This window comes from Aspergillus ibericus (genome assembly GCF_003184845.1).
Source record: "Aspergillus ibericus CBS 121593 unplaced genomic scaffold BO80scaffold_8, whole genome shotgun sequence".
Classification (NCBI taxonomy): Eukaryota; Fungi; Ascomycota; class Eurotiomycetes; order Eurotiales; family Aspergillaceae; genus Aspergillus; species Aspergillus ibericus.
In genome coordinates, this window is record NW_020292106.1 from 390,714 (window position 1) to 404,451 (window position 13,738).

At 51.8% G+C, this 13,738-nt stretch overlaps 4 protein-coding genes across 4 annotated transcripts in view; 2 read left to right on the forward strand and 2 right to left on the reverse strand.

Moving 5' to 3' along the window:
- Positions 1–6,216, reverse strand: part of BO80DRAFT_491563 (uncharacterized protein) — a 7,278-nt gene extending 1,062 nt beyond the window's left edge. Inside the window, exons 1-14 of the mRNA XM_025723704.1 lie at positions 6,137–6,216; positions 5,405–6,080; positions 5,262–5,345; positions 5,088–5,211; positions 3,510–5,040; positions 2,865–2,952; positions 2,600–2,731; positions 2,302–2,472; positions 1,554–2,241; positions 702–1,498; positions 544–648; positions 371–489; positions 234–313; positions 9–168 (exon numbers count right to left, since the gene is read on the reverse strand). Coding sequence (XP_025578133.1) covers positions 9–168; positions 234–313; positions 371–489; positions 544–648; positions 702–1,498; positions 1,554–2,241; positions 2,302–2,472; positions 2,600–2,731; positions 2,865–2,952; positions 3,510–5,040; positions 5,088–5,211; positions 5,262–5,345; positions 5,405–6,080; positions 6,137–6,138 — 4,757 coding nt within the window. The 5' untranslated portion in view covers positions 6,139–6,216. The remainder of the gene's footprint in view (positions 1–8; positions 169–233; positions 314–370; positions 490–543; positions 649–701; positions 1,499–1,553; positions 2,242–2,301; positions 2,473–2,599; positions 2,732–2,864; positions 2,953–3,509; positions 5,041–5,087; positions 5,212–5,261; positions 5,346–5,404; positions 6,081–6,136) is intronic.
- A 241-nt stretch (positions 6,217–6,457) lies between these two features.
- On the forward strand, positions 6,458–8,347 carry BO80DRAFT_487505 (putative mitochondrial carrier protein; the record flags this gene model as incomplete). Its single annotated transcript, XM_025723551.1, has 6 exons — positions 6,458–6,497; positions 6,584–6,597; positions 6,974–7,169; positions 7,224–7,563; positions 7,642–7,972; positions 8,022–8,347. The coding sequence occupies 6 exons, from the start codon at positions 6,458–6,460 to the stop codon at positions 8,064–8,066; spliced, it is 966 nt and encodes a 321-aa protein (XP_025578134.1). The 3' UTR covers positions 8,067–8,347.
- BO80DRAFT_422740 (putative C2H2 finger domain protein) lies at positions 8,082–9,223 on the reverse strand. Its single transcript, XM_025718886.1, has 3 exons — positions 9,034–9,223; positions 8,762–8,941; positions 8,082–8,672 (listed from the first exon to the last, which is right to left on the reverse strand). Exons 1-3 carry the CDS (start codon positions 9,072–9,074, stop codon positions 8,558–8,560), a joined length of 336 nt encoding a protein of 111 aa, XP_025578135.1. The 5' UTR covers positions 9,075–9,223; the 3' UTR covers positions 8,082–8,557.
- Positions 9,224–10,486: 1,263 nt separating this feature from the next.
- On the forward strand, positions 10,487–13,699 carry acoA (aconitate hydratase ACO1). Its single transcript, XM_025718887.1, has 6 exons — positions 10,487–10,505; positions 10,601–10,678; positions 10,772–10,791; positions 10,890–11,488; positions 11,547–12,892; positions 12,950–13,699. The coding sequence occupies exons 2-6, from the start codon at positions 10,619–10,621 to the stop codon at positions 13,208–13,210; spliced, it is 2,286 nt and encodes a 761-aa protein (XP_025578136.1). The 5' UTR covers positions 10,487–10,505; positions 10,601–10,618; the 3' UTR covers positions 13,211–13,699.
- Positions 13,700–13,738: the final 39 nt, after the last annotated feature.

Consider the following 13,738-nt stretch of genomic DNA (forward strand, 5'->3'; position numbering starts at 1 on the left):
GGGCTTACTGTCGGGGACCGGTGTGGAGAAGGCCGATGCTGCTGACGCTGTTGAGGCGGTTCTTGAGTGCCGCGAAGGCGGAGCTTTGGGGTAGGAGCATGAGGACGCCATAGAGGCATTTGTAGAGGTAGGGATATCGTTCGGGTTCGAGGAGCTGGAGACGCAGGTCTAAGGGTTCGGTTGAGGTTAGCTTGTTGGCCGGGAGGTATCTGGTGGATATTGGGAGGACTCACAGGTGAAGACGGGCGATTCTAGGAGCTGGACCAACTTGTCGATTTGAATCAACATATTCACAGTCATCTCGAGCTCCGCGCTATGTGATGTTAGTGGGTTGCACTGGCTTAATAATGGAGGGGAAATGGGTGCCTACAAGACTTGAAGTAGGTTGTATGCTTGCTCGTAAGCTTGCGCGAGTAGACATAGGGAGAAGGTAGAAACGGCATTGTGGCACCACGATCTGAACAGTGCTACGAAGAACATCTGTCCGTCCTGTGGACAATGTTAGCTTTCTTTCTTTGCTATCCAGATTGAGGGAGCCGTCACCTTTGCATCGAGATTCCTCAATCGCTTTCTTAGTTCTGAAAGCTCTGGTGCGGTTATCAAGTTGTTATTCAGATTCTGGACCATAATGCTGGCGAACTCGATGTCCTTTTGTCATGAGTTAATACAACTAACAGATGAAATCGTTGGAGAGACCCCACCTCTTCCTTTTCGAGGCAATCGGCCAGTGTCCGATAGATGCGCTCTGGGCTTAGATTCATGCACAGTTGTCGAATGATGAGGTTTCCGCGCACCTCAAGCAGATGTCTGTCTGTGGAGAAGAGCTGGAGAAGGTTCACCATGAAGGACTTGAAGTAGCTATCATCACTGTTTCTGGAAATCTGCGAGAGGAGCTGGAGGTCTTTCGTGACGACGGCTTCGGCCGGGTCGGACAGTGTCTTCAAGAGAGCCGGAAAAGTCCCATCATTGAATGCTATCACCTTCTTGGGTGCCTTTCGGTGCAACATTATGAGCCAGGAAAGCGCGCCTACTCGGGTTGCTTCGTTTTCGTTCAGAAACTGTAGGGTCAGGGAGTTGACAGCAGCGGCATAATCCAGGTCGGCGGGCGGTAGTGGGGTTGAAGAGCTGCTTCGGGGGGTTTGCTCGGCGGACGCCTCTGGCTGAGACAATTGCTTCTTGGATTCACTCGAGGGTGTCTCTGGAGCTTTACTGACCGGCGTTGACGACCTTCGCTCAACGCTTTCTTTGCTGTTCGAGTTGTACGTTTTGGCGGACGCCAACTGCCGGCTTTCTTCCGATGTATCTTCAGACAAAGTGACAATGTACTCCATCAGAGAGGTGTTGACCCGGTTTGCGGCCTGCCGCACTTGATCCGAGCCACTGGACATTGCCGGAAGCACCTGTGTCAGGAGACGAGGAACGAAAGGAAGAATATCTTCCGGGCTGATCTCGAAGAAGTTGTCGATCCAGCGTAGGGCAGTCAACTGCATCTCCTCCACTAAGACGTGTGATAAGTACCGGTCCATTACAATTGAGCGCAAGTCCTGGCTTACCGAAAGACGTATCAACGAAGCCAACGAGAATATCTAGTATCTTTGCATAATCAATCTGAACATCTTGTCCGGGAATCCAATCTCCATCGACGTGCAAGCCTTCCTCATCGGTGACAGACCCTGCCTCGGAATCTTCAATCGCGTTGTCAGTCACCTCAGATCCGACAGCTAGAGTCAGATCTGTAGTCGTCGTCACGCTCACACTGTCGCTTGTGGTCGACTGCCTGATATCGCTTCCTTGGCCTTTCCGACTGTCTTCGATGCCTTTCTTGAGTCGCGCGATTCGCTTGATTTCCGACAGAAACCGATCGAGAAGAGCTTGGGTGGCGACGTTGACATCTCTATTTGGGTCACCAAGGAACTTGATCAACCCCCCGAGGAATTCCGGTAGATAAGAGATCAACTCCAGATCCGGAATTGTATCCAACAGCGTCAGCCACGATACCAGGAATGTACGGGTAAATGCACTGATGACGTGGATTCGTTCTTTAAGCAAGGGTATGAATTTCGGTAGCGAGAAGGCAGTAGGAAGATCGACATCTTCTAGGCCTTCGGGATCTGTCACTTGCTTTTCGGTAAGTTGTAGGACGGAGACATGGGACGCAGCGGATTCGGACACGATGTCTTTGACGAGTCTATCGAGCAGTTCTGCACCATTTTTGACCGACAGCTCAGAATCCGAAGCTAGCTGGAGTGTGTAAGTTGTGAGACGAGAACAACAGAAACAGAAAGAGCAGGAATCCCTTACCTTGCTTAATGCATCGAATATTTCATTAAAGAAAAGTAAGATCTCTCCTTTCGCAACTTTGGCAATGTTGTACATGCTCTCGCAGGCATAATACCTGACGCGCGCATCCTGATCGGTAAAACAAGCAAGCACCGGCGGTACGATTTCCTTCAGATAAGGAGCAACACCTTCCTAGCATCCTAGAACTCAGCCCCTGCGCAACCGATTCAGTATGTCCTGGTGCACTCACGGATCCCAACGCTATGGACGCTGCCGCAAGCCCGATTAAGCCGCCGTTTCTCGCGTGGGGTTGATGGACGGCGTAGGCGTAGTCATGGCAGAGCTGGTCGACGATCTTCTGAATCTCCTCGTGTCCGCCCCTGAAAGCGGCCTCGCGGACCACCTTCTCGAGCCTGGGAATCGCATGTAAGTTAGCCAGCCGCCACCTTGCCTGACCGAACCTCTTATCGATAATGCGTACTCCAAGGCCCCCTGTTTCCTCCGGTCATAGAGCTTATCATTCAGCGAGCGCTGAATTGAGTGATCCATCGCTCAGACAAACATGGATATTGCTTGAGTCACACGCTCCGGGGGTAGTTTAGATGGTGGCTTTCATGGCGTGGAAGCGTTGTCTGGCTAGGCTGGGCGGTGAGGCGGCGGTTTTGACTCGAGCTCGCAGGGACCTGTAGCTATTCCCGATCATCGGCTATCGATGGCGGGCGTTGCAGGATAAACAAACAGACCCGTGCTTTTTCGAGATCGGACAGCACCTGTCCGATGAATTAGTCTGGTCGCTAGGTGGTTGCTGGGCTATCAAGGTGGGGAGGATTCCCAGCCAGATGCGTTGGCAACGTGGATGGTGACTTAGCGGACGCGCTGTGACGTAGGGTCAGCCGCGATGGCTTGAGTCTCGTCGGCTTCCCGCCCGATCGATGTGCATTGTTCTTCCCTAGTAGTGATGGCTACCCCCTTGCACGGCAGATCCCCGGTTTCCTTGAATATGATTCGATACTCAAAATATATTAACCATGATAAGTCTATGACGCCAGTGTGCCCTGACTTCTAGAATGAACCCCGGCGCATTTTCAAAATCCAACCCAATCAAAGATAACATACCCCGTACGCTTCCCAATACACAACAATCGTTCAAGATCAAGGACGCTCGCTCCAAATAGATACAAGTCATGAAGAGATCTAACATACCAGACCGTTATCAATGGCTGATATACTGAAACACGGCGGAGACATTGCGTTCTCCCGTCTCTTGACGGATCAGCAAGTCCTGGATCTTGCTGAGAGCCCCCTGCTCTCCGTCATTAACAAAATGATTCCAAGTACTGGTGTCACCGTACAACATGGCTGGCGCCTTGATGTATTGTGTCCCCTCCGGTCGGCATCGCTTGCATTTGAATGTGTCGTGCGTATCGCTCCGAGTTTCCGGCTTGAATTGGAATAGCTCACGGAGGGATTCCAGCGAGAAGTGTCGCTCAACATCCTCGGCTGAGTCCACCACGCATGAAGAAAGGGACTGTTTATGGGACTGGCGCTGAAAGATCTTCTCCTCAATCGAACCGGTCGCGATGAAGCGATACACAAAGCAATCCTTCTTCTGGCCATCACGCCAGACTCGCGCCAAAGCTTGCTGGTCGGCGGCTGGATTCCAATCTGGATCGAACAGGACCAGGCGGTTTGCGCCTATCAGATTCAGGCCGCAGCCACCAGCCTTACTGCTGAGCAGGAATACAAACTCGGCCCCGTCGGGGTCGTTGAATTTGTCGACCAGCTTCTGCCGTTTACCGACAGTCATGGTACCGTCCAGTCGCAGAGAGCCGTACCCTCGGGTTCTGCATAGCTTCTCGAAAAGGTCAAGAGTCTGAGTATAATTGCTAATCAAAACAATCTTGTCGTTGGTATCTTGACGGATGCGTGCTAGCATCCGATCCAAAACCATCATTTTTCCTGAATACCAAGACTTGATATCCCGGTCACGTCCTCTCCCTTCCGGCGGTACGTAGTCCTCTGGGAACGTATACTCGCAGCCTGGTAGATCAGTGGAGAGGTTGAGGAGGTCGGGATGATTGCAAAGCTTCTTCAAAAGGCCAATTGCTTTCAGGGGCTGACTTCCTTTGCCCCTAAGCAAGCTTTTGATTTCTGGACTCTGGATAAAGTGCTTGTAAAGACCCAATTGGAACTCGGACATGTTGCAGAAAACAACATGCTCGTATTTCACTGGCAAGTACTTGGACAAAATGTCGTTTGTCCGGCGAATGATGAACTTGTTCACTATACCAGAAAGCTCGGCAAGACGCTCATTACCTTTCTTGAGATCTTCTTCTGTTCCTGCGGCATCTCTTCCTCTAAGAATGGGTAGTTCGAACCTTTTTCGAAATTCGTTCTGTGATCCCAGTAGGTTCGGGTTTGCGAAATGAAGAAGAGCAAAATACTCTGAAAGATCGTTCTGAATGGGCGTGCCGGACAAGATCACCCGGCGCTGTACATTTAGGCTGTTGAGCGCTGTCCATGTCAAGCTTTCCTTATTCTTCAACCGATGACCTTCATCGCAGAGAAGTAGCCCGATAGGGCTATCTTTCAGGGTGTCAACATACAACCTAAGAGTTTCGTATGAGATGATGAGTACTGGTCTGACAATAGCTCGTCCTGAAGCGATTGCCCATTGCTTCATTTGAGCAATGAGTTCTGTCTTCGAGGCTTTACCGTCAACCGCAAAGGGTGTGATAGCGTCTTTACCCAACCATTTCACTGCAACTGTCAATAGGTGTATGAGCTGAACACCGGAGCCGACTAACCTAGTTCATTGGCCCAGTTTCCGACCAAACTTGACGGACAAGCGATAATGCACTTTTGTATAGTCGATTTTCCTGCTTCCGAAGATTGCTTGAGTAGCGTCCACATTAATGAGATGCATTGAAGCTACCGGCACCATTAGTCTTGTAGTTCGTGTCGCAGATTGTGCAGCGTACCGTCTTGCCCAGACCCATCCCATCTGCCATGATGCACCCATTGGCATTTTTATCAACCATGCCTGTTGTACAACGATAAAGGAACTAATCATAGCTGTATTAGTTGGTGATTTCAGGCGTGGTCCATTCAAAGGTTTTCTCACCTTTACACCCTCAACCTGATGCGGTCGCAGGACCTTGGCCAGCCGTGGATCAATTACAACCGGCACTTTTGGCCGGGCTTCAACCTCCTTCTTGAGCCCAAGAATATCCGCCAAGCTTTTATGCACCAGGGGCTCATCCAGCTTTGGCTTCTGTTCCTCTGTATCGCCCTTTGCCTCTTCATTCGTTCCAGGCTCCTCAACATCATCGACGGTTGGGTCATAAAGTACTATGGCAAACTCTCCGCTTGGATCGTGCAATGGCTTAACGATAAATGTGGCACCTTGTCTCATGCCAAGCGTGGGTGCTATCCTAGAGCCATTATAGCCGTCAGACGATTTATTGATCAAGGGGACCTTGAACCGCTGCTTGAATGTCGTGTCTTTATCCTTGACTTTGAAGACAGGAAACCTGTTCACATCTCTTGTTGCAAGCGCTAAGCGATCCTCATTTGTATAGGGCTTGACGCTGTTGTCATCCACAGTCCCGTCGGCCCCTGCGTAGTTCACCTTTCTACGCTTCCTCGCCGGTTTGTCTGATGCACGTGTAGCAGTCGCTAGTCCTGGGCACTTGAAGGGCTTCGACAGACGATCGGCGGAGTTTGTGGAAGAGCTGGCTGGCAGCGGCTTGGAGGGTGTTCCTACAGCATCTTCCTTTCCGGCTGGCCTTGGCCGGTACCTAGCTGTGTTAACGGAGATCGAGCAGAATGTGGAAACATCCAAACGAGAACTCACATTGTTATGGCCCTTATAAGTCGTGCTATCTGGTTTGGGAGGATCGGTTGGTGGTTGTCATCAATAATGGCCGGCCGTCCACGACGCGTGTTTGCCACAGCTTAGCGCGTCACCTGCACATGTTGGAAACACCAAAGTATCACGTAATCACGTGAATGAGGGGAGCCTCACCCCACCTGGATTGATGACACTTCGACTGACCTGCAATTTGTACCGTATTGGCCAATGAGAGTGCAGGATTTCTAGCGATTGACTGGGAGCTTGAGTTCAGCGGCATCGATGTCTTTGGTGGTTATTCTACAACTCGCTGGGCCCATAACCATGTCGTACCAGAGCGGCACTACCTTGAATCAGGTTGGAGGTGAGAATTCCTCAAACTGTAGTACTCGGTACTTAGTATCTCTGCGTGGAGGCATATGTAGCGTCTATCTGGCTACGGTAATATAGGGGAAGCCCCAGAAGTAGGATACTGGACGATATATGTATAGACGGCCACATATATATTAAGTCTTGGCATGAATAATGATGCAGCAGGGCTGCATGATAGACATTTGCTTTTCCTGCACCCGTGGTATAACTCAAAAGTTTCTTTCTTTCCAATATCAAGATGCTCTTGTTCGGAATACACCCTACCTAACAAATAGGACCCAATAGCAATATCTTCACATGTAATCCGAGGAGAGACTTTCTACCATCTCCCTTTTAGTATAGCGTCCGATGTGCCCCTCGAGGTGGGACCGTTTAGTCAATGTAATTCCTGCCCGTCGAATAATATGATAACCAAGTGGTGTCTACGACTATGTTCATAGCCTCATTGTCACCTTTGCTGCCGAATAGTCCATCGGCACTGGTCTCCGGTCCATGTCTTCCGATTTCTGGGCTGGCTACCTGAGCGGTGCCATTGGAATCATAATCGGGAATCCCCTTGATGTTATCAAAGTGCGATTGCAGGCGGGACGCACCCCAGAGGTCGTTGCATCAACCGCCCCCCAGCAACTGAGTCGCTTTGACAGCGCCACTTCCCTTGTTCGAGGTTCGCAGCTCCTGCAATTGAAAATATTGGATCTAGTGCTGATCAATCTATTAGGCGCCGCGGCACCAATTCTTGGATATGGGGCTCTCAATGCATTACTCTTTGTGGCTTATAACCGCTCATTGAAGTTCCTGGATAGCTCGATCATTGATCCCACAAATCCACAAGGTGTCCCTTTATACAAGATCTGGCTTGCCGGTGCTGCCGGTGGGGTGGCCAGCTGGACTGTGTCGTCTCCCACGGAGTTCATCAAATGTAGAGCGCAGCTTGACTCACGCCCGGGAGTGTCATCCTGGACGGTTGCAAAAGACATCGTCCGAACGCGCGGCTGGAGGGGCCTTTATTACGGAGGAGGGATCACCTGTGCCAGAGATGCAATTGGCTATGGGTTTTAGTATGGAAATCCCTTCCCCGGATCTTCCCCGCTGTTTCGTTGCGGCTCTTTACATGGTATTGACGTACGTCTTTGCAGTTTTTGGTCTTACGAATATTGCAAACGCCTTACGGCCTCTGATGATGATGTCACCAATATGTTGGCCATGAAAATCCTACTATGCGGTGGCATTGCTGGAATTGTGACATGGGCTTCCGTCTTTCCATTAGACATGGTGAAGACAAGACTGCAGGCGAGGACTATTGAATTGTCCCCTGAAAGTCGCCCATTGGTGCAACCATCAAGCAAGCCATACACCGCAAACTCCTTTCAGATCGCCAAGGAGGCCTATCTCAATGAAGGTCTCAAGGCCTTCTATCGTGGTCTTGGAGTTTGCAGTGTAAGGGCCTTTATAGTCAACGCCGTCCAGGTATGTCAATTCGAACCTACCAGCTTATATATTGCTAACGATGGAATAGTGGGCGGCATATGAGTGGCTTATGAAGTATTTGCAGAATCCATGAACATAGAATGTGAACATCTAGAGCATCTACGGAGTACGGAGCATTCCGCCAGAATATACGCATCTCGATGAAAGTGCTGTATTACTGCAGCTTGTAAATTAATTTCGCTCTAAAGGGGCCGTGTCCGATGAAGTGGGACCCAGCTATACGATGCTCCGAGAAACGGCAGTTTTGATCGTGTTACCGCAGAACGGAACCGGCGTACTCCGGAATCTCACACCCCCACTGGCGGTTTTCGGAACATGTGGTTTCACGTGTTATCCTGCGATTTTGGCCCTTCGCTGATTGGGTGACTTTTCGTCCGCGCGCAGCCAGTAATATCGTCCGTGAAACAACGACGGCAAATAGGCGTAGATGCGCGAAAATTTTGTCGAGCCCCTTGATAAGATACCCTGCCAGGAGAGCTCTCACAGACGATTTGGGGGCTATCCTGCTTCGCATTGACAGTCGGACGAGCACTGTAAAGGCCGATTTGACCTCAACGATGGGATCTAATCTTCCATTTCGACCACGGTCTCACGCGACCTCACGCCATTGTCTGTACCCAAGCCGATAGCAGCCTCAGCGGCCTTTTGTGTATGAGCTTCTTCGCGCAGGATGCGAAGTCTAGGTAAAACAACATGGGTCAGCATTCAGTTGGCCAGAAAGTATTTGCGCTCAGATGCGCGACAATATAGAGATTTTTGGCCACCAACCTTCTCTTGTGGTTCTTGCCCTTCCTGTGGCCGACCAGGTTGAATTCGCTTTCAAACCATTTCGAGCATTCGACGCAATAGTGCTTGCCTAGACCTGGCAGATCCTCCTCATCTTTGGTAGCTTTGTATTGCGAAAGGTGCTTGGAGGATTGGATATCAGCGCGGACCTGATCATAATCTCTGTCGGCCGTATCAGATCGTCAGCACACTATACAACTTTACGCAGCCCTTCTACCTGGGCCAGATCATTCACCAAGAATAAGCCTACATACCTGGTCCTGCGCTTGGTCTTGATTTTCCTAACAGCACCCATTTTGATATTGACGACGGCGGCCCAAAAAAACTGCCTGATGGTATTGCCAGTGAGCGTCGCAAAGTGAATTACCACCGATATACGGAATGAAACTAAGACTTTAGGCGGTGCAAGAGCGGGTCGCTTATCTCAAAAATTCCGCCTTTGTGTGCGTGAGAAGAATTTCCTGAAACACGTTGCTCATTATTGGTCAGAGTCAGCTGGGTCTTGGCGGCGGGCCGCGGGATTCCCATCGGTAGGCCTCGGCTCTGTCTCGGCTCTGTCAGCGCTTTTGGTTGCTTTTGGTTGCTTCCGTACGGCCATTTCCCCGGTGTCTGTAATTTATGACGTTGCCATGTTCCGGCACGTTGCTCCGGAAAGCATCGTCCAGTTGCGATTCAGGTGAAATAATACGCTAGCTGCGACCAGGTCTCCTTAGCAACACAACCAACCCAAGCGGTCTGGGATCCTGGAGGTCGGACGCGAGGATATCTGTCATATTATTCTGTCCCTTATGGGCGAGAAATTGGACTCTTTTAGGTTGCAAGATACCAAACAATTGGAGCTTTTCCCTAGCAGCAAGTAGTGACGTCGACGGAGTATCTATGATGTAGGTTCTAATCCAGGGCACATGATTGGGCTGCGTTCTCACATGCCCTGTGCACGCCGCCGCACAGGCTGGTCAAAAAATTACCATGTCCGAACGTTGGAGGTTTTACCTAGGTACGGCACTAGTTCGTGGGCATCCATGGGGTGCATGGGGGTGATATTACACAGTCGATCGGTCCAAAGTATGCTTGGGAGGTCACCTGGCGGCCGAAAGGCCACTGACAATGAGGCCTTTTCGAATCCAAGGGCAGCCTTACGTTGCCGGGCAAAGCCCATTATGGGTCCCGGAGTTGAAAGGGGAGGTCTGCAGGTCGAGCGGAAATTTCAGGTGTACGGTATACTTACTGTACGAAGGGGGTCCCACGGGTTGTCCAGCCACTTTCCTTCTCTCCGGTCGCAGCTACGCATGCGTACAGGTCGGTACTGTCAGGAGCGGTTACGGGTCCTCTTCTCCGGTTCAGTAAATCGCTCTGGTGGAAACAAGAATTCTTTCCCACTCAAGCTTCCTTTTTATCTACTCCATTTTCCCTTTCTTCCTTACTCTTTTCCTTTCCTTTCCCTTTCACACTCCACTCTACCTTTGCTGCTTCGACCTGTTGAAGCTAGCTCTTGCTGCTGTTTGGATTGACTCTCCTTGAATGTGTTTCGCATAGAGAGCTTCCATCATGATCACCACAAGGCTTGCGCGCATGGGTGCGCTGGTAAGTCCTCCTAGACACGTTGCCCTCTGGCCAGGAAGTCATCGCATCCCCCTCGGGAATGAGATGGCCCTAGCCAGTGTGCTTTCTAGCTCGAATGGGAAAACTAACCAGATACCCTCTTTAGGCCCCTAAGTCCCGCCTTGTAAGCGTTTACCCGCGGTCTCGTGCATGACCTCACCACGAGAGATGTGGAGAGGTCACAGATGGAAGCTTTGGAGATGCTAATAATTTGTGCAGATGCTCGGGGCTCGGGGCATGGCCACCGTTGTCGACTCTCCCCTCGACAAGAAGGTCGAGATGACCAACCTTGAGAAGGTGAGTGGTGAACTTCCCATTGTGTCTCGGCTAGCTTCGGGCGGGTGCGAGTGCCAGAATTGGGGATAGGATCCGCTAACAATGCTTGCACAGGGTAACTTCATCAACTACAAGTATGGCAACACTTGGATCCCTGAAATCAGTGCGCAATCGAGAGATTGCTCCTTTCAGGTCAATGAGCTGTCGGCTAACATGTCTACCAACTCTATAGGAAGATGTCCGAGAACCTCGACATCGTTCGTCGTCGTCTGAGCCGTCCTCTCACCTACGCCGAGAAGGTTCTGTACTCTCACCTTGACGACCCGCACGGCCAGGAGATCGAGCGTGGTACTTCCTACCTTAAGCTGCGCCCCGACCGTGTCGCTTGCCAGGATGCCACTGCCCAGATGGCCATCCTGCAGTTCATGTCCGCCGGCATGCCTTCCGTCGCTACCCCCACTACCGTCCACTGTGACCACTTGATTGAGGCCCAGGTTGGTGGTGAGAAGGATCTTGCTCGTGCCAACGACATCAACAAGGAGGTCTACGACTTCCTTGCCTCTGCTACTGCCAAGTACAACATCGGTTTCTGGAAGCCCGGTTCCGGTATTATCCACCAGATCGTCCTGGAGAACTACGCTTTCCCCGGTTGTCTGATGATCGGTACCGACTCTCACACTCCTAACGCTGGTGGTCTCGCCGCTGCTGCCATTGGTGTTGGTGGTGCCGATGCCGTCGATGTTATGGCTGGTCTGCCTTGGGAGCTGAAGGCCCCCAAGGTCATCGGTGTCAAGCTCACCGGTGAGATGTCCGGCTGGACTACTCCCAAGGGTAAGTTCCTTTCTCGTGTATTCCGGACAGAGTGGTTTTGCTAACGTTGAACCCCTAGATATCATCCTTAAGGTTGCTGGTCTCCTCACTGTTAAGGGTGGTACTGGTGCTATCATCGAGTACCACGGACCTGGTGTCAACTCCCTCTCTTGCACTGGTATGGCTACCATCTGTAACATGGGTGCTGAGATCGGTGCCACCACCTCCATGTTCCCCTTCAACGACCGCATGTACGACTACCTGAAGGCCACTAAGCGCCAGCACATCGGAAACTTCTCCCGCGATTACGCCAAGGAGCTTCGCGAGGATGAGGGTGCTGAGTACGACCAGCTGATCGAGATCAACCTGTCTGAGCTCGAGCCCCACATCAACGGTCCTTTCACCCCCGACTTGGCCACCCCCATCTCCAAGTTCAAGGAGGCTGTTGAGGCCAACAAGTGGCCCGAGGAGCTCAAGGTCGGTCTTATCGGCTCTTGCACCAACTCCTCCTACGAGGATATGTCCCGCGCTGCCTCCATCGCTCGTGACGCCCTCGACCACGGCCTCAAGTCCAAGTCTCTCTTCACCATCACCCCCGGTTCCGAGCAGATCCGTGCTACCATCGAGCGTGATGGTCAGCTCCAGACCCTCGAGGAGTACGGCGGTGTCATCCTTGCCAACGCCTGCGGTCCTTGCATTGGACAGTGGGATCGTAAGGACGTCAAGAAGGGCGACCCCAACTCCATCATCTCCTCCTACAACCGTAACTTCACTGGCCGTAACGACGCCAACCCTGCTACCCACGCTTTCGTCGCCTCCCCCGACCTTGTTGTCGCCATGACCGTTGCCGGTACCCTCAAGTTCAACCCCCTTACCGACACCCTGAAGGACAAGGATGGCAAGGACTTCAAGCTCAAGGCTCCTTCTGGTGAGGGTCTCCCTGCTCAGGGCTACGACCCCGGCCGCAACACCTACCAGGCTCCTCCCACCGACCGTGAGACCGTTTCCGTTGCCGTCTCTCCTACCAGTGACCGTCTGCAGGTCCTTGCTGGCTTCGAGAAGTGGGATGGAAAGGATGCTACTGGCATCCCTATCCTGATCAAGTGCCAGGGCAAGACCACCACCGATCACATCTCCATGGCTGGCCCGTGGTTGAAGTACCGTGGTCACCTTGACAACATCTCCAACAACATGCTGATTGGTGCTATCAACGCCGAGAACGGTGAGGCCAACAAGGTCAAGAACGCCTTCACTGGTGCCTACGATGCCGTCCCCGCTACTGCCCGTGACTACAAGGCTCGTGGCATCAAGTGGGTTGTCATCGGTGACTGGAACTACGGTGAGGGTTCTTCCCGTGAGCACGCCGCTCTGGAGCCCCGTCACCTTGGTGGTCTTGCCATCATCACTCGCAGCTTTGCCCGTATCGTAAGTTATCCTGAACTGACACGCTCATCGTGAACGTAAACTAACAGCCTGTCTTAGCACGAGACCAACCTGAAGAAGCAGGGTATGCTGCCCCTTACCTTCTCCGACCCCGCCGACTACGACAAGATCAAGCCCGAGGACACCGTCGACCTTCTCTGCACTGAGATCGAGGTTGGCAAGCCCATGACTCTCCGTGTCCACCCCAAGGACGGTGGTGCTGCTTTCGACGTCAAGCTCAGCCACACCTTCAACGAGTCCCAGATTGAGTGGTTCAAGGACGGATCCGCCCTTAACACCATGGCCCGCAAGGGTAACTAAATCTATGGCTGTTGCCAACATGCAAGACGTGGGCCTTGAGTCTCGACAAGTATAGGCTCGTCTGTAAATTATGATACCTGAAAGATCTGCTTGCGGGGCTCGGTCATTCTGCCCTCGCTCCGTGGCAGCTGCATATGGGACCTACGATGGGAAACCCCCGAGTTGTGTTCCGAAAAATCTAACGAATTGTTTCTGTTGCCGTCTGGGCTTGTTTTCTTTTGTACCCCTGTGATTTCCGGTGGACTACATGGATATATCTTTGTTTTGTTTTATATCATACACTGTATGTTAGGGATCGCATGCATACCACATTTCCTTCTGTTCCAATCTGGATTTATCCTGTAGAAGTCTACGAGTTGCCAATCTGGATCACGCTCAGGACTGGCTGAGCTGCCACTCCAGGGCAATGGCGTAATAGGCCTTTCAAATGTTGCCTTTGGCCGGTCTTGCTGTAAGGGCGACTTTCAAGCGTGCTGACATAAGGGCCTCTTGCTCTACCGAGGCCGAAACGGCTGTGCACCCCGCCTC

What these genes read in the sequence shown, in the direction of transcription:
- BO80DRAFT_422740 (XM_025718886.1), bottom strand. Translation starts at nt 9,074, where the DNA reads ATGGGTGCTGTTAGGAAAATCAAGACCAAGCGCAGGACCAG. An exon ending in AAGACCAAGCGCAGGACCAG is followed by an intron (nt 8,942 to 9,033) that starts GTATGTAGGCTT and finishes TACGGCCGACAG; the next exon opens with AGATTATGATCAGGTCCGCG. An exon ending in GGCAAGAACCACAAGAGAAG is followed by an intron (nt 8,673 to 8,761) that starts GTTGGTGGCCAA and finishes TGTTTTACCTAG; the next exon opens with ACTTCGCATCCTGCGCGAAG.
- acoA (XM_025718887.1), top strand. Translation starts at nt 10,619, where the DNA reads ATGGCCACCGTTGTCGACTCTCCCCTCGACAAGAAGGTCGAGATGACC. An exon ending in CGGCTGGACTACTCCCAAGG is followed by an intron (nt 11,489 to 11,546) that starts GTAAGTTCCTTT and finishes TTGAACCCCTAG; the next exon opens with ATATCATCCTTAAGGTTGCT. An exon ending in CTCGCAGCTTTGCCCGTATC is followed by an intron (nt 12,893 to 12,949) that starts GTAAGTTATCCT and finishes AGCCTGTCTTAG; the next exon opens with CACGAGACCAACCTGAAGAA.